The sequence below is a fragment of the Nothoprocta perdicaria genome, unplaced genomic scaffold (assembly GCF_003342845.1).
Source record: "Nothoprocta perdicaria isolate Ctin4 unplaced genomic scaffold, notPer1 scaffold_34, whole genome shotgun sequence".
In the NCBI taxonomy this organism is placed as follows: Eukaryota; Metazoa; Chordata; class Aves; order Tinamiformes; family Tinamidae; genus Nothoprocta; species Nothoprocta perdicaria.
This window is the reverse complement of record NW_020455577.1, coordinates 636,660-656,655: the sequence shown is the minus strand read 5'-3', so window position 1 is coordinate 656,655 and position 19,996 is coordinate 636,660. Positions and strand designations below refer to the sequence as shown.

The following is a 19,996-nucleotide window of genomic DNA, read 5'->3' as shown; positions in this document are numbered from 1 at the left end:
CAGAATGAATCAGTTCCAAGGGAAGGGGCARGACAACTTTCAGCAATATTTCTTGGAATTATTTCCTGGTTGACAGACCAGCCCAGGAGGAGAATCTAGAGTGAGAATTTCTCCCAGCTTGAAGCAAAAGGAGAGCTGACAGCTTCACCACCTCTCAAATCTCACAAGTTGCTTCAAGTATGCACCCTGCCTCATGTTGGYAGTTAACTCTCCCTGCTAGAGGTGACCTCCCTGGAGTGACCCACAGTTCAGGTCTCTGGAGCACACACAGAACCTCTTCATGCACCTCCTGACCTCCAGGATCGGCCTTGCCCGTCCCATGAGTTCCTTGGTGCCCCATTTACTCTCGCTCCCTTGGCAGAGCACCTACAGTCCCTAGTCTCTCATCTGCAGGGCAGATCAGCATTCACTGGCACTGCACAGCCTAAAGGCAGCATATGAGAAAGAAACATTAGAAACATTAGCTTGATACTGTAAGTGAACACAGCAACATTTACATTTCATATCATCTCCTAGGTAAGGTCCCTCTTTCCATGTCMTCCATGCTCGACTTTTCTTAACACCTCTCTACCCAATATTAAAATCCTCTTTTCTGGAATGACCAACAAACCCAAGGATTTTTGGTGCTTCTCAGCTCAGCTGTTATGGAGACAGAGGAATCAAAAATTGCTTTAAAAGAAAATAAAAAATGAAAAAAGACAAACTTTCAAATCTTGTTAATATTTTAAACCCAGTTTATAGTCTTTCCAAAATACCAGAAATGCTTCAAACTCAATACATAACACAACAAGCAATATTTCCAGGATTGGTTTGAACATTTGCTAGGAAGCATCTCTTGACATTCCAAATACATCTTTCCTAAGGGTTAATACACCAGAACAGGAGGAAGAAAAAAAGAAAAAAAAAAAAAAGAAAAGAAAAGAAAAGAAAAAGGCCCAAAAGCTGTGTAACTTCTTTCCACTGTCCACTGTATGACAAACTCTCTCTGCATCATATTCCAAAGTGTGCGATGTGCAATTTCCACTCTTAAGCTCAACAGAAGTGACATTAAAAAAAAAAAGTACTAGCCCTGGCAACTGCCTGATTATTAGTTTATCAGATCAACATCAGCAAAACTGTCTTTTCATGTGCTGCTTAGTTTCAAGAAACCTACCATGCATAGTTCAGCTCTCCCTCTCCACACCCCACACCCTTCTGCTGCTGTCCAGCTGGAACACATCAAGGGTCTAGAAGCCAAGTCAAATGTTGACCCCACCCTCCTCCATCCATTTTAAGGCACCTTCAAAGCCAGTACACTGATCTAGTTCAGCTTAGCCAACAACGCCAGCAAATCTGTTATTTAAGACTTCAGTGCTGGGTTTTTATAACTGCCCATTAATACAAGCTTTGATGTATGGTCAAAAAATCCAGCTGTAATGAGTTTCATCAGACTGTAGTAACCTTTCCTCAGAAGGTCTTTATTACTATACCTTCATAATCTTTGGTCCCAATACTGTTTTATGGTATCATTCTTACCAAATTGCATTAAAAAAAAAAGAAAAAAAAAACCTCAGCAATATTTAACACCTCTCCTTCCCCAAAATTAAAACAAAGGGCTGTTAGTAATTTTATACACAACACTTTTGCACCAACATTTGTAACACAATTTTGCCATAAAGGGCATACAGGCAACTGTTGTGTGAACCACAAGAGAAGCCCATTGCCCCAACAAAAGCCTTGTGGCAGGTTACAAAAGGATTTTGTGAAAGGACAAAGAACTTACTCTGCTGTTCCCCTTTGCAGGATGCAGCAAGGAGGAAAGAGGGGAGAAAGAGAGAAATATTAGATACATTTTTCTTASAAACATTCAATCTAGCTTGCACAGTTCTGGAAATCACTCAAACCAAATGAAAAACTGCCTCAATGAACATTCATTGGATCCTTTGGTTAGGGAGCTTCCTGGGGAGCACAGGGAATTCGCAAAGGATCGAGGATGTTCAGTGAAGTTGTAAATTCACCCGTTTCCAAAATTTCCTCTCTACCCAAACATTCTTCCTTTGCTTCCTCCAGTGTGAATCAGGAGCGGTTCCAGGGAAGTCTGTGGACTTTAATACAAAGGAATGGGAAAATGAGGCCTGAAATGATCTGGGCATGGGACCAAAGCCAGAGGGATTTTCACACATTGGTAGTGCTGAACTGGTAGGTAAAGGAACCCACCGACCAGACCCGCTTACCCTTCCCAACAACCACTCCCTGCAACACGCTAACGAACGGAAAGTTTCACTATCCAACGCTTTTTAAAAAGCAAATACTGTATATTTAGCTTAGCAATAAAAAAAGGGAGGGGATGGCAGAAAGGGTGAGAGGAAAAGGAATGAACAGTGCTCGCAAGGTAAAGAGTGCAGAACAAGTTACGATGAACATCTGTGCTATTATTTTTTTTAATTGCGAGTTTTGCCATGAGCTGGCATGAGCAGTGTATATTATGCAGTGGGAAGTCAGCCAAAATAAACACCAGCCTACAGTTGAGAAATACAGTCTGGAAAGGTTAGTCACCAAGTTGCAGTCATTTTTTTTTAAAAAAAAAAAAAAAAAAAAAAAAAAAGGAGGTTTGGATGCATCAGGACCGAAACCCAGCAGTACTGTCAGCTGCTAAATGGATATCGCGTTTCAAAGTGAATCAGCCACAGCAGTGTGATTTATATCGGGCAAGCTGAATTGCATATGGCTTGGAAAAATAAAAACACTGATTCATGGCTATCCGGGTGGCTGTCAGAGCCCACGGCCTGACAACAGCAAATTCTGCGGGGGAAGGAGGTGACTTGGCAAACTGCAGAAGAGCTSAGGGGCTCCTCGAGCAGCTTCTTGGGGTGGCTGAAGAGAGTGAATACATGCACGGGAGTGCGTGTGTGCAGAGCAGCCAAGGAAGGCAGGCAAAAGGAAGCAAGGAAATGGAGGAATGGAATGAGATCTGGCCTTCAAGTTCATATTAAGAGTTTTGCTTAGGGGGAAACAATCAGCAACTTGGGACTTTGCTTATGAATTAGGTTAGTCCTGGAGACAAATAGGGGGAGCATGACTATGTTAGTGGCAGTAAGTGTTGGGGCCCAGTATGCCTGTAATTACACAATTTCAAGCAGCACTCTTAGAAAAACAAATATTCTTAGTGCAGAGTTTTGCTCTGAGTGAGGGTTCAGGAAAAAAAAATCTCTTGAACACAAGGACAAATTCCTAATATTCCTGTCACCATGGAGGTTTCTCAACAAAGGGAAAATGAGTTGGATTTTACATCAGTGTTCTTGACCACGAGTAGGAGAACTGTTGATGAAAACCCACAGCTTACCTTTCAGGTTCCAGGCTATGTGCACTGCTCTGGCAGTTACAGAAAGCAGGCCAGCTTTGCCACTGCAGTACGCCAGGTTTACAGCACTATTCATCTATTTTTCATTTCTAAGCAGCAATTTTTCTACTTTTGGTGCCGCAGTCTTAGATACTTGAAGTTACCAGCTGTAATTTGTACAGGCAAAAGAGCAAGAAGTCCCTGCAAAGGGACTAAGGGACCTCTTTGCAAGCTCTGAGATTGCCAAGCTATGGGGAAACACTGACATGATTTGCACCTGGTCCCTAGCAGTGTCACCTGTTCAAAAGCAGGGTCTTCAGTCCTTCCAAGGAGAATAAATGATTAGCTGATGTCTCTAAAACTTTTGCCATGTAAAGATAATTCCAGCTCAACAAGAACTAAATTTTGAAGATGCCCTTCCTTTCATCCTATGAAAAAAGCTCTAAAATTCCTTTAAAAAAGTCACTTTAAACAAAAACAAAAAACAGAAGTAACAACAACAACAAATGCAAAATATTTTTAGGGGTAAGGAAGAGACAGAAGGACAGAAGTGAAATTTGAAAATCCAACTAGTCTGCCTTGCTTAAAAATAAAGCATAAAATRTCTGAATATGACAAATGACATAGAATCAAAGATTGAAAAAATGTTAACTGTTGCTACATCTGATTTAATATCATTAAAATCTAAACAAGAAAAGGGAACAATGTAATATTTCAAGCCTAGTAATTAAATAGATAACATCTCATAATTARTTCTTGTAAAATTGCTTCTGGTAGTTGTTTGTGTGCCTAAATAGCAGCAGGAGGAGATGCAAACAGAATTATATGGGAAGCTGTGGGGATATCACAGGTACAAGGGAAGTGGTAGGAGAGAAGGACRAGGTGGCAGCCAGGACCAGACCCCAGAGCAGCGGACTTTAGGGGCCTGGTCTATCCAAGGAACACMGGCACAAAGAAGGACAAATTTCATCAAAATAAAGCATCACTCTCATGTCTCAGAAAAGGGATCTAGCAGAGTAGCAGATCTTCTCCTTAAGCAGATCTTCTGCTTAAGAAAGGTGAAGCATTTATCAGAAAGTGCTTTAACCACTGGAGTTCAGGACTGCCATTTAGTTCTGGTGCTCTGGGCCCTGCTGCAATGGCCTCAGCTGCACTGGCACTTGAAGAAGTTTGGATTTAGGAGCGGGACCTAGAGCCTCCTCCCAAATTTGTAGAAACAGGAACAACATCAAAAGACAAAGTTCGAAAGAGTTTGCTCGTCATGTCATTTCCTGACTTGCTCTCCTTTCTGTATAATTGAGGCCTCTTTTCTGTTCCCTACTCATTTTGCTTTACATTATGATTAGCCTGGAAAGGTTTAGTACGTTTCACACACAAAAACATCCAGTGAATCAATAAAATAGAAATAGGTGCTTGGATGCCTCTGTCAGTTATGTGCCGAGCTTGCAGGCACATATCTTTACCTTAGAAGACATTAATAGAAACAATAAAGGTCACGGAACTTCAAATTGCTCAATATTTTACTACTCAGGACCAACGGAGAGTATTTTGGAAGATTTTCTATATATAAAATATATAAATATATATTCATTTTCCAAATACATTATATTCATAATACAATACATTCAAATCCAAATAAAATCTTCCAAAATATACAAAGAAAAAAATCTAGAGAGGGTAAAATATATATATATATTGAAGTTTGACACATAGATTAATCTTAAAATATTTCATTGTGAATATTTTAAAATAACTGTAGAAGAGTTTAACCAGAAAGCTATAATTTCTTGAAATATCTGCAGACAGGGTGTCTTCCCAGATGAGGAGATTGTGGTTCTGACTCACACAGAGCAGCTACYGAAAAACCCAGCAAGCAGCTTAACTTACTGAGGATTTATCAGGATAGACACCGGCTCGGAGYAGAGATGCCTTCCAGCTATCCACCTCCTCCTGGGAGTCACAGGCAAGCTCAAGGAAGCGGTAATCCTTGTAAACATTCCTAGAACAAAGAGCATCACATTGTAAAACTAGAATATTACTGCTCTGTATCATGCAGACAGCATTTGAAAYTAAAAATCCTTGGGGATTAGAAATGATTTGGTAATTGCTTTTTGGACAACCAAGTTTATGGAACAGGTGCTTCTTTAGTAATTACATAGAAAGCTTAAAAATAGCTTAGAATGCTACAGCAGAACTCTAGAAATAATAATAAGCTAAAAGGACTGTGTAACTACTTAAAATCAAATTTTCCAGCTTTTTGCCAAATTGGGGCACATTTAGGGAAGAAAGTACTATTGGGATGGAGAGGACAGACACATGATAACAACATTGCGTCTTGTGACCCACTGATGCTAATGGGCCCTTTTCCCCCCCGCTAGGTCCTTCCAGAGCATCCCTTCTTAACTTAAAGACGTCTTCAGTAAAAAGGGGGAAAGAAATAAAGGAAGAAATACCTGATTTTRAAAAACTCAAACCCTCTGATGTCTGCCATAGCAGCAAAAAACTTGGATACATTTAAATAATACCTATTGCAGGCAATTAATATAATTGCCAAAAAGTAATCAATGTGCATAGGGAATCGCTTAGTGGAAGAAAAGAGAGGGAAAAATATGAAGGAAGGTGGTACTTGTAACTTCTCCAATAAACAGAACAGATTTTCCTCTTATGGTTTAGCCATTAGTTTCCAAATTCAAAATCTACATACAGAGCAGATTGCTGTAAAGTTGTCAGCCAAAAGTCTTTTTAGGAAAGGCCACAAGCCTAGCAGACAAAGGTTATGAAACCACGGATTGCTAGATCTCAGCAGATGCACAGAAATCCATCCTCCACTGCAGCACAACTATCTCCTTTCCTCAGGAATTAACTCCCAAAGACAGCAACAAAAAGTCCCTTATGCAACTGAAGAGGCCTCTTCTGTCATCATATTTTGCAAAAGAAAAGTATTTTTGACTAAACTATAAAACCAGAAAATAAATCCATTATTACTACTGCATAGACTTTTTTTTTCAGCTTTCAGGGACTTAAGACCTTTCACAGACACCCTTCTGAAACTTGCTACGATTCCCACTCACAGAAGTGCTTCTCCTTATCAACCAAGCCACCTACAGAAGGCTGCGACCCAAAAGAGATCCACCCCTAAAGGCGGAGAAATCAGGTACTACTAGGAACTTGCAGATTGTACCCAAAACGACAAAAAAAATAAGGGACAAACTCAGATTTCTTGATATTAGTGACATGGTTCTCACTGATTTCGGTGACTACATCTAAGACAGAGYTGGGTGCTGGTCAGGGCCACCTGGCCGGGTTTCCTTTGCAGGCAAACCAGCCCCCAAAGGGGACAAAACGGCATTAAAGTGTCAGGTCCCACACTTCAGGCAAAGCTGCTGACAGAGCAAGTCACTTCAGGTACTGTAGATCCTTCACCAAATTTAAATTTAAAATAGAGAGCTTTTTCCCTTTCCAACTCTGGATGTACTAATACTGCCTTAAGGCAAAAGATGAGGCCTGAAGATCCTCACCAGATCCTCGAGCTGATGACAAAACACCCAAATTCTGATAAATTCATAAGAGGTGAAACTCCGAGTCAGTGTTTCCTGAGCAAAGCAAAGGACTCAATAAAAATGAAAAGCAAAATGCAATCCAAGCARAAAAGTGCATTAGTTTATTGTTAGAAGAAGCTTTTACAGAGATAACTTTTTGGTCAAGTTAGAGGCAGCTGTAATAGTGAGGGAAAGAGAAGCTGAAACAGTAAGAGATATGCTCAGAAAAAAAGTGACAGTAGCACAAATAAAGGCTGTAAAACATCGTGATAGGGAAGTTCCAAAAACTCTTATCTGCAAGAGCAAAACAACATGACACCAGCATATGAAAACTCTTTTTTTCACGATTATCAGTATTTTTGGTTTTGACGTTTTTGTGACTTGCATAAGTTGACCTGTTTATGAAAGGGGATTTTCACCTACTGCCTTGAATAGCTATGAGACAGGAGTCCAGGATTCCCATCTTTGTATTCTCATTCTTTCAGGTCTATGAGCATATCATGACCAAGCTGCTGGAGTGGATCCAGCTACTAAGGCCCATCTCACTACAGGGCCTGAGAAACCCACCGTTTCCCAGCACAACAGAGGGCTCAAACACAATATAACCGTCTGCAGAAACAGACAGTTGGACTAAAAGCAGCATTTCTCATTCTGGAATTGCTTCCAGGTTCAGGACACATCTAGACTGTGACCCATTACCTGAAAGCTCAGAGAGCATCTGCTTTAACTTCTTACTCTCTTCACTGGATTGCTATCATTGCTTCCAGCAGAATGGATTGTTTTTCATCATATCTCTCAGGACTCAAAGTGAACTTTCTAATGCAGAAATGACCTTTACACTCTCCATCTGAAGGTACCAGCAATATTTTTTTTTAATGCCATCTATTTCACAAGAACYCTAACATGAAAATGCCAGATGCACACATAAAGTATTTGGAAGTATACAAGGAACACAAGGAGGAAAGAGAAAAAAGCCTGTCAACTCTGAAGACTGAATCTCAGTGCAGGTTACTGAGATTCTTGTCCCATTAGTCCCATACACTGGACTAAGATAATTGAAGTTGCATTTGTTCTTATCTTAAACCTGCCAATATAAGAAGAGACAGGACAATAATTAGAGAAAAAGAACACTAGTGAACATTTTACATGTTCATAAGCCAATTTAACCTTCCAAAAGACACACAAACACATTTAATCTGAGTAGCTGCACTGAAGTGATTAAAAGTATTCACAATCTGAAAGGTATCAGAGTATGCACCGTGTTAATCAACTGAAATTGCCTTTAATTTTTTTCTTTTCATAAATAGAAATTGCATCCTCTATTTATTAGAATGAAATTGCAATTAAATTGAACTCAAAATTGTGGAGCCAAATGCAAGTTGGCTCCCTTCCACAAAAGCAAGGCCAAAGATTCAATTCTTCAATATTTTTATTGTTGCAAATGCAGTCATATAGAATATGGGTTTCAGATCTAGCCACATAAAATGAAAAACGGAGAAAATGGAATCCACACACTCCAAACATATATGGATTACTAAGGAAAATAATCAACCTGGAATGCAACTCACTGTATATACTCTACTTATTCAACCTTAAGTGCACCATTTTAGGCACCTGCAATTACACAATGGCTGGTTTGAATATACACACTATTTTTCTTACATGAAAGTGCTGCTTGAAGCTCTGCAAATCATACATATTAAAGAAACGAAGCTGACCATCTGCTATGAGTTAAGAGCAATGACTAACATTYTCTGCCAAGGCGTGACATTTCTCATCAGTCCAATGTGAATGGTAATTAAAATTAATTAAACGTCTCTGAACATTTCTTTTTCCTGAATTCCCAGAAAAAGAGYATGTGTGAGACAATACTATAGAGTAACAGCACTTAAGGATTTTACCCTCTTACTCACATCACTCAGAAGTAGAGGGATCTAGTTCACACATGCACAAATGCACCAAGTTTTAAGGTGAAAATGAACAGCAGAGATGCTGATTAGTATTGAGCTGAACCTGGACAATGAAGTGTCTAAAATTCTATATGTAACCCAAAACAGAACTGCAGCCAAAACTCACATCACGTAGGCCAAAAGCTGCAGCAGTGATAGCAACTGGCACAAAAGTACTCSCCGACTCCTCCAAGAAGGGGGGGAGGTTTGAGCCTTTTTGTGGTGAGGGACTGAGGTCAGCGCTGGAACCTGCTTGGGGGCCACACACACACACACAGAAGCTGCTCCCAGCTGTCTGAGCCTCATCCTCCTGCATGGAGAGAGCTCAATTCCAGCTCCAGCCCTGGAGGAAGCACTGGTGGCTTTGCTGGGTGACGGGGAGCAGGTGAGGTTGAGCCACCCTGCAGGCTACATGCAGTTCACCAGTCACGACTCAGTCCTCACTTTCCATGTTCCATCCCTTTGCTGCAAAACTTCATTTACTGCGTGGTTTTGGCATTGCTGTTTCTTTCTCTGAGGCYCCACATTTGCTCTGTAATGCCAGTKTTYACCTGCACCACCAAGCCACTGTCCTGTGTTTTGCTTATTGTTAAAAGCATTCTCTGCAGTGCTGACAAAAGTGAAATATCCCAGGAGAAGCAGCTTTTTGTTAATGGAACAGAACTGGGGGTATAAAGAGSACTTACTCTTCAGGTTGGTATATTTTTCTATTCTTAAAAATTGTACTCACCAGCATCTTAGAAGTTTATTTGCTTAAAAAAAAATACTCAGCAGCATTTTTCTGGATTAAATTAATGGGATTTTTAATTAATCCTTATTCTTCCATTTCTATCAGAGGGCTGTGAATAGCTTACAGTCCAGCTCTTCCTGGGGCTTAGCTTTCTTAGCAATTCAAAAACAGTAACTAAACATACATCTCATTTTAGGCTTTCTCCCTTAGCCTGGCTTCCATCCAACACCTTCTCTGACCCGGTCTCCTTTCACTAGTTCCCTTTATTTTGGCTCTGCTCCAATTTCCCTTATATATGGATAGCAGTTAACCAGTTGTTGTCCCCAAGAAGGAATTCAGCAATTTTACTTAAGTTCTAACGCATCTGGAGTCCCATCCCCTCCTAGAACAACATTCACCTTTCAAGGCCTCCCTGGAACGTCTACAGGGCCCAACTCTCGAATTCTCAAGTCTCCTCAAAACAGCCCAGTCCCAGTTTAATTGCATTCCTGTCCCAAACTTGTAGCTGGAGCTCATAGATGTTTAAATACCCCACGGAGTCCAGGAATATTGCTGTGCTCTGCAAAGATTACTGCCAAAGTGAAGGAGTAGGAGATGATCTACACTGGTCAGTGTATGAGGAGGAAGGTTGCAGCTGAGGTTCACACACTGGTTCTGCTTCTTTGCCTCCTAGGAAAGAAGATCCATTGCYCTATGGCAGCACAGAACTAAGCAAAATTGCAGCATGTGGAGGCTGTAACATAGGGCAAGATCATGAGATATGATGACTGCTTGCCCTTGTTAACTTGGGAGAACTGGGACTGTTGAACAGATCCTGAAAGGGAGGCATTTTTAAGACTACAGTCCTTATCCCATATTACAGCACTTGCCTAAAAGAAAAAGTGCCAACTAGCAAATAATTTTTACGGGAAATAGGTGGGGAATGGGCAAAGTGTTTAGATTGAAACCCTGGAAGAAAAGTAAACTTCCTGGGATGGACAGAATTTTTGTTTGTTCTTGGGTTCTGCACAAGGGGTTTGTGCTTATATAAAGCAGATCCACCTGCAGTGTCTGAACTGGTGGGTGTACATGTGCTGACAAAATCCTTTCTCCATTCTGAGCGTTGTTGCAGAAACCCAACYGCGGGCTGCCTGTACACAGCGACCCTGCCAGCCCTTCGCCTCCTCTCCCACCAGGGAAAACCTGTAAATTGCCTCGTGTTCACGAGAGTTTCCGACGCTGGCTCCAGGCCTTGAGCCCTGGGCCTCCGGGAATATCAGCCCTGGCCCTGGGAGCAGCCTCCTGGCACCTCACCACCCAGCAAGGAATCATGGAAAGAGGCGTCACTCAAGCTGTTCACCCATGCTCTGCTTGCGTGAAAGGCAGCACRATACTTGCTCTCCTTCCGCTTCCCATCAGGCTGAAAGCACACAATTTCATTCATGTTCTGCAGCAGTCCTGCAGACATTTCTTTTTTTCTACAAGTTAATTATTTTCCAATATTTTGTCTGCATTTCTTTTCCAGACTAACAGACTCACCAGCAGCTTACCAAGAAGACAGAAAGGGAGGAGAGAAAGCACAAAATAACCTCCTGCTTTCTCCATAGCCTTCGGTGTAGACACACACTGCTCAGTCCTGCAGCTCAACCTCGACTGCTTCACAGCAGACTCRTGTAGATGGACACTGCCAAAGTGACCCAGGAGTCAAAGGGCAGCTGCCCTGCCGTGCTCTGCTTTAGCAGCCAGTGCTGCTAAGTCAAGTGGAGAAGCCCATCCCCAAAGATCTTCCATGGTAACTATAATACGTGGAACTTAAAGTACGTGGTCCTGCTCAAAAAAACTTTCAATAATTATTTGGTTTGCTGGCAGCCAAGCCCTTCTCCCCTKTTCTTTAGGCAATACTACTTTTATTTCACAGCAGGGGGGTTCTTTTTCACTTTATTTTTTTTTTAGATTTTTAATTAGCAAGTAATAGGAAAAGAATTTAATTATTTCACAACACAGGCTTTTCATAGACATGCAATTATATTTCATTTCATGAGAATTTATCTTCACTGTGAAATCAATCATCACAGTCTCCATTTACTACACATTACCGAGTCACATTTGATTTCTGTCAGAGAACTGTTGACTCCTGCAGTAAATCAAAGTGACAGATACTGTGAGTTCCCTTCTGCCTCTACCCCCAAGCCTCCTAACTCAAGCTGGTTTCTCCTTCTATTCAGTGAGATGAGGAGTTCYCTGGTAACCATATTTCACAACTGGAAAGGTTTCATAAATGGAAAAAAAATGCCGTGCATAATCCAGGAAACTATTGAAACGTACGGTATCAGAAACATATGGCAGCAGCAAATACCTATACACTGAAGGCCTGGGAATGAGAAGAACAAGCTTATGAAAATTCCTCTCCTAAAAAGATTTTTGTTTGCATATTAAAATATTTTTAAATGTACATTTTGAAAGTTTGCATAATCAATTAAAAAAAACAGGTTATGGGGAATAAAAATAAATTAGGAAAGAGAGGGATACAGAATTGGCCCCACACTATCCAGGAGGCCAGAGTAGATGATTTTCCCTTTGTTCTTTAATAATTCACATCTTAAACAGAAAAACGTTTCCAGAGCCAGAACTCTCAGCAGGCAGACTCCTAAGGAGAAAGCTGATTTGTCTCTCAGTTACTAAATTATTTTGAAAAACAAATCAAAAAAGCAGGAAATTATTTCATGAATTTAGAAAGCAAGATCTTTCAACTCCCCATCCATTCAGAAATCAGAAACCAACATATTAGCATAAAGCAAACCAACAAGAGCCTTTATATCAGGYTTTCTCCACCAGTTGTGTGTCTCAGGTTCTCCAGAGCTCACTGAGGGCTGCACTACTTTACACAAGCCCCAATATCCCAGGCACATCCACAGCCTAAGAATTTAGGAGGTAGGGGAGAGCCAAATGATACTGAACCTGATTTGCTCAATTTATGCCAGAAGAGAGATTTTGAGAAATATCAAAAAAAGATCAGCTGTTCATGGCAACAGAGGAATAGCTGCTTGAATTACAATTCCGTAAATATTTAATCAAAGGCAAATTCTGCCTTTGATTAAATATTTCAAGTCAGGGGATTCTCCTCGAACAGCCCCTCCCGAGGCCCAGTAATCTTGGCAACTTATCACCGGGCCGTCATGTCTTAGCACGTCCATAGAGATGCAAGGATGTTTTTAGAGTAGGCTGCAGATGCGGGAGGACCTACTGGCAGCCCAAAAGGGCAGGGTTATTACAGATATGGCAAACATTTTAGATATCTCACTTGGAAAGCCTTGCTGTGCAGTCCACACAAAGATCCAGTGATCAACATGCAGCTACATAACTCCCAAATAAGTCCCAGGCTTGTCAAGAAAAATGGATGCTTCCCTTGGATTTTCACAGCAGTGCCGTGCTTAATATTTAAGATGAAAAAAAAAATATTCAAATCCATTAGTCAAACAAAGGAGAAACAATGCACTAAAATTAAAAGGCTTCTCATGGAAGAAGCATAATGTGTACAAGCTGACACGCAGCCATCAGGAAAAAATTATCTTTCTTGACTGCTCTGTGTGCAATGTTAAGACTGTTTACACGCATCTGTAATAAAGCAGTCAGAACTGCATTAATTTTCAGCATCTGAAGATAAATACGTATGTTTTTTCAAAACTTAAGAAAACTTTTCCAAAWCTTTTATTGTGCTTCGGAAATGTAAGCGGTCAAATGCTTGAAATCTTAKTCCCAGCAAGTATTTGCGAGGCACATTTTCAAAGTGCACCTCCTGGCAGGAGAAGTCTACACATAGGTCAGCTGAGCAGTCAGCAGATGCAGGCAAAGCCTTCGTGGGGCAGTTGAGAGTTAGACTCATTTTTAGTCCTCGTGCTTCTGTGACGAGCAGAAGCCACGAACAGTCCAGAAAGCCTGYGCTTTGCTTTTCCGCTGCAGAAGGGAGGGACATTCCTCGCTTCTGCAATGACTATTTCTGGCCAGTTCAGGAGCAACAACAGCTGGCTCTGCAGGGAACAACATCCAGCCCTCATCATCTTGAGCAACATTTGAATGCATTGCCAAGCTTCGGTTACGGGAGGCGGAGCGGGAGTGAGGGATTTAGCAGAAGAGAAGAAGAAAACAGGGACATCTATGAAWGCCACCACTCAATTTTACCTAATTTCCTAGCGGGGGGACAACRACGACAACAAAAATTCACCTCATCTACTGCAATGCAATTCCACTGAGCCAGCTGCAAACACAACTCTTCCCTTTAGCTTAAAACACACGTACAGATCACTTGTATGACTTAAGGTTTCCAGGTTGACTTATTTGTGCACAGGTATCTGAATTGGCTGTGCATCAGGAATAGAATTTCAGGGAGCACCCACACTGCTTAGATCAAAGGATGGAGTCTGAAAGGAAAAGTATGAGGTAAAACACTAGAAAGCAAAGATCCTAATGAGTTAAGGAGGCAGAGAAATCTCATTTGTTCTTCATTCAGCTGTATTTAAACCCAAACAAATAACAGAATGACTCCCAAGATTACAGGCAGCGAGATGTTCCGCTGGAGAAAGTGGAAAATTCTAAGGAAGCTTTTGTGATTTACACTAGTTGAATGTGGTCACAAGGTACAGAAGTCATGAATGTTTTGGTAAGCCTAGGAGAATGCCAAACAAAACAAAAATAGGCTCGGGAGATGATTATTCAGCCATACGGAAGAGCTGGATGACTAAACACGGAGCTGCTTCACCCTGTGGCTAGGAGGACACTAGCTTTTGGTTCCGTGTTTATGCAACAGCACAGAMAGAGATGAACCGAAGGCATCAAGATCTCTGTTCACCCGCATCATAGAAGCRGCAGAAATTAAAGTGCTTGGCCAGGTCCACTTTTGTAAAACTATCTACAAGCAGCATATTTTCTTACCTCTGTTCCGTGTTAAATAATGCAAAGATGTGTTTGCTAGACATGAAGCTCTTTTCAACATCCCGCACTTTCAAATTGTCCAAAGGAAGCATATACTTCTTCTCTTTTTCCTACAGAAAACAGAGTAGACCAACACTGTAAGACTTTTAAAGAAGCATGACATCAATATGTTCTATTTAGCTGCAAGTGTCTTCAGTACATTAATTACCATGAAGGAAATAAGCCACACTGAAATGCCTGCTCATCCTGTGTACATGTATCTGCAGCAGAAATGAAACCTAAATTCCAGTCTGATCTTTCACTTCAGAATTAATTGCCCCAATTCAGATGAAACCCTAATATAGAACATGTGTTACATGTAACTTGAAACACATGTTAACATTCCCCAAAATTCTCTCATTTATGAATAAGCAGGACAAAACTCTCCATTTTGCCCCGTTCACATGGCTTATGCTACCTAGAGGTAATCTTCTGAAGCACAGCATCCTTATACCATCATTTTAGTTTCCTGCTTCATGCTAAAATTACTGATGAGGTCCCAACACAGTAGAGTTTAACAACACTCAMAGGTTGTTAAGGTACTTGTAAGGCTTGTACCATTACTGTGGCAGTGATGATGTTGGGAAAAGATTTATGGCCTAGAATTCGTGCAGCAGATACCAAATATAGCTTGAGATTCTCACAAATTTCTCTATCCAATGATCAGTTCAATAAAGTCACCAAGGCTGGAAAGTTTAAGATTCCTTCTCACTCCTTGCTCTGCCAAAATGAAGCAGAGAGACTGTCCTCCCTGGGGCCATCATCCAGCTGTGACATCCAGCACGAGTAGCACTTGTCGAGGAACTATGAACACAGAGCTTACTTATGTGGGGTGGCTCCACTAAGAAATACATAAGCAGTAAGGTAAAACAGAGCAAAATTACAAAACCCAACTAGTACTTTTTTTTTTTTTCTCAGTACTTATTTCCTAACCATTTCCAGAAGAAATATCTAAAATATCTTCTATTGTGAGGAACTGTAAGAAGTTCTAGCTAGACTTTGAGTTACAAGTCCTACGAGTGCCGGTACAGTTCAGCCTGGCTAAGCTTCAGAAGATAACAAAACTCAGCTGAATGAGAATGCACATAAAAGTGATATTATAAAAATATTAGTGTCACCTCTACTGAAGCCTTGCTTTCCTAGTCAGTTGTTCAAGAGGTCTCAGTAGAAGGAAATGGCTACTTCAAAGGCTCTGTTGTCTATCTATCTATCAAAACAGGACACGTTTGACAAAACTGGTACATCTGTTTTGCTATTATAATCACTACCTATAGCATTTAAAAGGCAACAATGTGTTTTGCTGCCGTAACTATGCGACTTACACTTGAGAAAATTTTGTAGTATGTCATTCCATGATAGCAGGCACCAATCTTTGTATTAAACGCAAATCATATTTATGAGTTGAAAGCTGGACTCTATGGCAATACACTGTTTTAYAGTTCAAGCATTTAAGACAAGTTATAACTTAAATCTTTTTGGCAGAGGTATAAGTTACTCATTTTTTTTCATCACTATTAAGAAGAGATAAGCTTAATTTTTATTCTTTAAATATGACCTTCCAATGTTACAAAATCTGCCTATAATCATTTATTTATTCTATTACCCAAAACATAAGAAGTGATGACAGACACTCTTCACTGATAAACCAAGGAAACACAGAAGTGCAAAAATAAAACAAATAAAAAAAAACTATACCAAGAATCTGATTGTCTAAACAAAAATTTTGGAAGCAGGAAAGCTTGATGAATGTTTCATGCCAAACTGTGAGAAAGCGTTTCTTCTGTAGCCACCAGGAAAAAGGAAATGCCTCCCAAAGGCTAAGATGTGGTTGGTATTTATTTACACGGCCTCTCCCCGCACACTGAGACAGAGCAGAGTTTCCGAGAAAGGGAAATCRGAGGGTGCCTCCATTTGAGAGCACGAGAGACAGCGTGTCGCCCCAGAGAGCTCAGACCCCCAAACCGCTTTGGAAYTAATACGGGGTTACGGCAGGCCCAAACCTCTGCAGCCGGCGTCGTATCCGTGCCCTCTCCCCATCCCAAGTGGCGCGAGACTCGGGGAATGTACGGAGCCTGGCAGGAATGGGGCTAGGCACAGCGCGGCAAGCGGTGACACGCACATAGCTGCGGGTCCGGTTTGTCCCCCTCCGCATTTGTTCTTTTTATTTTTAGCTCTTTATTTTTGTAACGGGGCAGAGAGCTCAAGCGAGACACAAGGGAGGAAAACGCAGCACATGCTGCTCTCGCAGAGACATTTTGCCCCTCTCTTTTCTTTCCCCCCTGCTCAATATGCTGCAGGGGAGTGGAGGGAAATAGCAGGAGGTTGTGTAACCCAGGCCTGGCTCTGCAGTATGAAAATAAAACCCCTAGTGCACGTTAGAAAAACAAACCAACCTGCGAGGCTTCCCAAGGCCCCTGGAGATGGTGCTTCAGCCTCRTGGGCATCAGCAGCCCTCGCGCCCGCAACGGGCCGCGTCCCTCCTGTGCTCTCTGACAGGCGAACGAGCTGCTGCCAGGAGCTGACAGCATGATGTAAATATGCCATATTACAACTGCCTCTTGCCTCGGCAATGTTTAAATGCACTAAAAATAAACACCGCTGAAGCCCCAAATGGCACAAGGGATGAAAAAGGAGGGGAAAAAAAAAAAAAAAAGGCAAAAATGGCTCCCCTCCCCTAGAAAGGTCTTCGCCAACACTTACTTCAGCACTTACTTCAGATCTATGAATTTGATCTCATTTTCAGCCAGAGGCTGCAATAATTTAAATCTAGGTTTTCTCCCTCTGCTTTTGGAACTTTGTAGGCTCYCTGGGAACAGCAGAAGGAGAAACCTCAGGCCTCATTTCAGCTAACCCGGTTACAAGGGTAACCTATTTATCCTAAAGGCTTCGCTTCAAAGAAAAGAGGTTGTTAAATTTGTCATCTTTCCCATTATCAAAGATGATTCTCATTTTTGGTTTACACTTCGAGACGTCTACCGCACAACAGCAGCCTCCAGGACGAGTTCTGCTCTGTTTTATATCTTGAGGGATGAAGGCAAAACTTCAGGCAGGACTTTGTGTTAATACAAATATATGATCCTCAGATTCCAAAAGGTGGATTTGAGGTTGAGCGTTGCACTAATAGCCTTTTCAATTAAATCACTGGAAAGCAGCCCAGTATGTTGAACATTTTGTAATGTCTTTTAAAACACCAGTTTTCAATCTAAGGGCCACGACACCAAGAAAACCCTAACTGTTTATGCTAATTCTGATGACCACAAATCCAAAGAAGCCAGGCTCACAGCTGGATGCACAGGCCACACTTTTGACTCTTTGGAGRAAAAAGAAAAATTAGAAGCTTGGCAGAGGCTGCTTTCCAGCAGCATTTGTCCCATTCACTGTTTGTACTGAAAGCAAAACTCAAGAATAATTATTGCCCTGATAGCAAATATGGGTATCCATGAAAMATCTCTGTCAAAGGTTTGGCAAGATAGCCAACTACTTGGCTACAACAAAAACTGAAGGGCAGCTTTGAGTTAAAGCTTGGAAGCAGAAAATAAAGAGGTTGGTGTTCCTGCCTCTGAACCAGATTTCCAGGCTGACCCTGTACTGCTCTGCCCAYATTTCCACAGCAGAAACCCTGCCTAGTGCTTACCTGCCTTGTAGCTACTGGTAGCTCTGGGTTTTGTGGAGCAGCTGGTGATGGCAGAGTTTGATTAGGAACTTTGCAATCAGGGGGCTAAACTGCACTGGTGCAATACCAGGGCCATGCAATTGCTTTACAAAGCTGTCACRTTCAGGGACAGAAAATAATACCAACGTGGAGATCTTATGCAGTACTGTACTCTTGTGGATCCATGACTCGTTACCCTGCTGTTACAAACAGGCAGAGACACAAGATGCAGTGACCTGTGAACCTGCTGAGCCAACGAGCTGTATTAAGGAATAAAGAGAATGGAAATAGAAAGAGCAAGGAAATGCTGGTGGAGTGCTGCAAATTCACCTGCTTACCCCTGAAAAGAAAAGCCTTTGACTTATTTACATCTGGGAGCTGCTGTCATTGCCAGTGTGCAAGTCTACTCTATGGCCTCTGATAAAAGAAAATAAATAAAAAAATTGCAAGCTATTATAACATCTCGTAGCAACTTTTATAGCATTTAAATTAATGTCCAAGAGTTAACTATAATCTAACTTTAAATACACCCAAGAGAATTTTACTGTGTTTCTATTTCAGTTTATTTTTCTCTCTCAATTTAGAAAGCCCCACAACATCTTCACCATGTCTTTGCCTTCCCCCATTTGGCCTTACTCTGAAAAATAAAGCATAAAATGCTTTCACATTACTCCCAAATTTTATAGAAAAAACAAGCAAGCTTCTTTTGGACAACTTAGCAATGCAAGATTCAGGCCTGAACAAGCTCCTGAGTACAGCTGTAGAAAAAATAATGTTAAACTGCCTATAAAACACACAGTGCTGCTTTAGCAGAAAAACAATGCATACAGAATCTTTCATGAAAAGCATGGCAAAAAAAAAAATACTTAATGAGTTACAGATGAAAARACCATGTTTCTTCCATCTCAGCACCTCTCCCCGCAGTTCCCTGTCTTGAAGTCTGAAACGACTTTAGTTTTTGATAGCCAGGCAAGGACATGAAATTCCAAGAGCTTCTTTCTTTCCTCTGYCCCCTGCATGGCAGTCCCCACGCTGTGGTACTCAGATAACCAGCCTTCCCACTGACCATCTCTTGTGTCCCTCACGAACGAAGGGCAGTTGGACAGGCACCTCTTTGCATTGATGCCAGCCCTGAACAGCTCCATTCAGAATAAAAAAAAATCCAAGCCATTTCACTCTTATTCCCTGTGATGTCTGATGAAATAAAAGCTAACAAAGGTTAGCTTTTATTATTCCAGTAGTCTCTGGAATATAAGACAACTGCAACATGATTTAAGATAGATGGAARGGCGCCCCTCTTTCAGAAGAGGTATTTCTTTCTTATCACAGGTGGTATCACAGCTCTGTGCTGCAGCGATGTGGTGTCAGGAACGGAATCAGCTCCAGAAAGGTCCTGGTGAAGAGGAAATCTTTGTTTAGCTCCTGTTAGTTGCGATCTTGAAAGATCATTTTGAATTTGGGAAATCTTGTCTGGGAAAATGGCCAGCAATTCCTCTGAACTGAAGTGGTGCTGGCATTTAAAACAGAGGGAAAGCACCCAACTGATGAGGCAGTAACAGTCTGGAAAAATTCTGCTAGATGTGACTGCTAGTGGCTGCTAGTGGAGGTGGGATGGCAGGGAGAAATATCCTTTGATTTTTTTTATCCTTTGTAACAAAGCCTGACTATAACAGCTTGTTTTTCTTTCTTTCTTTCTTTCTTTCCCTTCTGTAATCTTTCTTTTGGTTGCTGCTGAAGTCTTTGGAGTGAAACCATTTTTCCAGATCCTTGTGTGTGTGTGTATGTGTGTGTGCATGCAAAAAATCCTTCTTATTAAAATCCAATTGGCAAAAATATGTAATTGCATAATTATGCTTTTTT

At 41.2% G+C, this 19,996-nt stretch overlaps 1 protein-coding gene across 1 annotated transcript in view; it reads right to left on the bottom strand.

Annotated features, from left to right (window-relative positions):
* DNM3 (dynamin 3) overlaps nt 1-19,996 on the bottom strand; it is a 149,620-nt gene that overhangs the window by 41,676 nt on the left and 87,948 nt on the right. The window contains exons 17-19 of the mRNA XM_026043831.1: nt 14,446-14,555; nt 5,207-5,318; nt 1,763-1,774 (exon numbers count right to left, since the gene is read on the bottom strand). Of these exons, the coding sequence (XP_025899616.1) occupies nt 1,763-1,774; nt 5,207-5,318; nt 14,446-14,555 (234 nt within the window). The remainder of the gene's footprint in view (nt 1-1,762; nt 1,775-5,206; nt 5,319-14,445; nt 14,556-19,996) is intronic.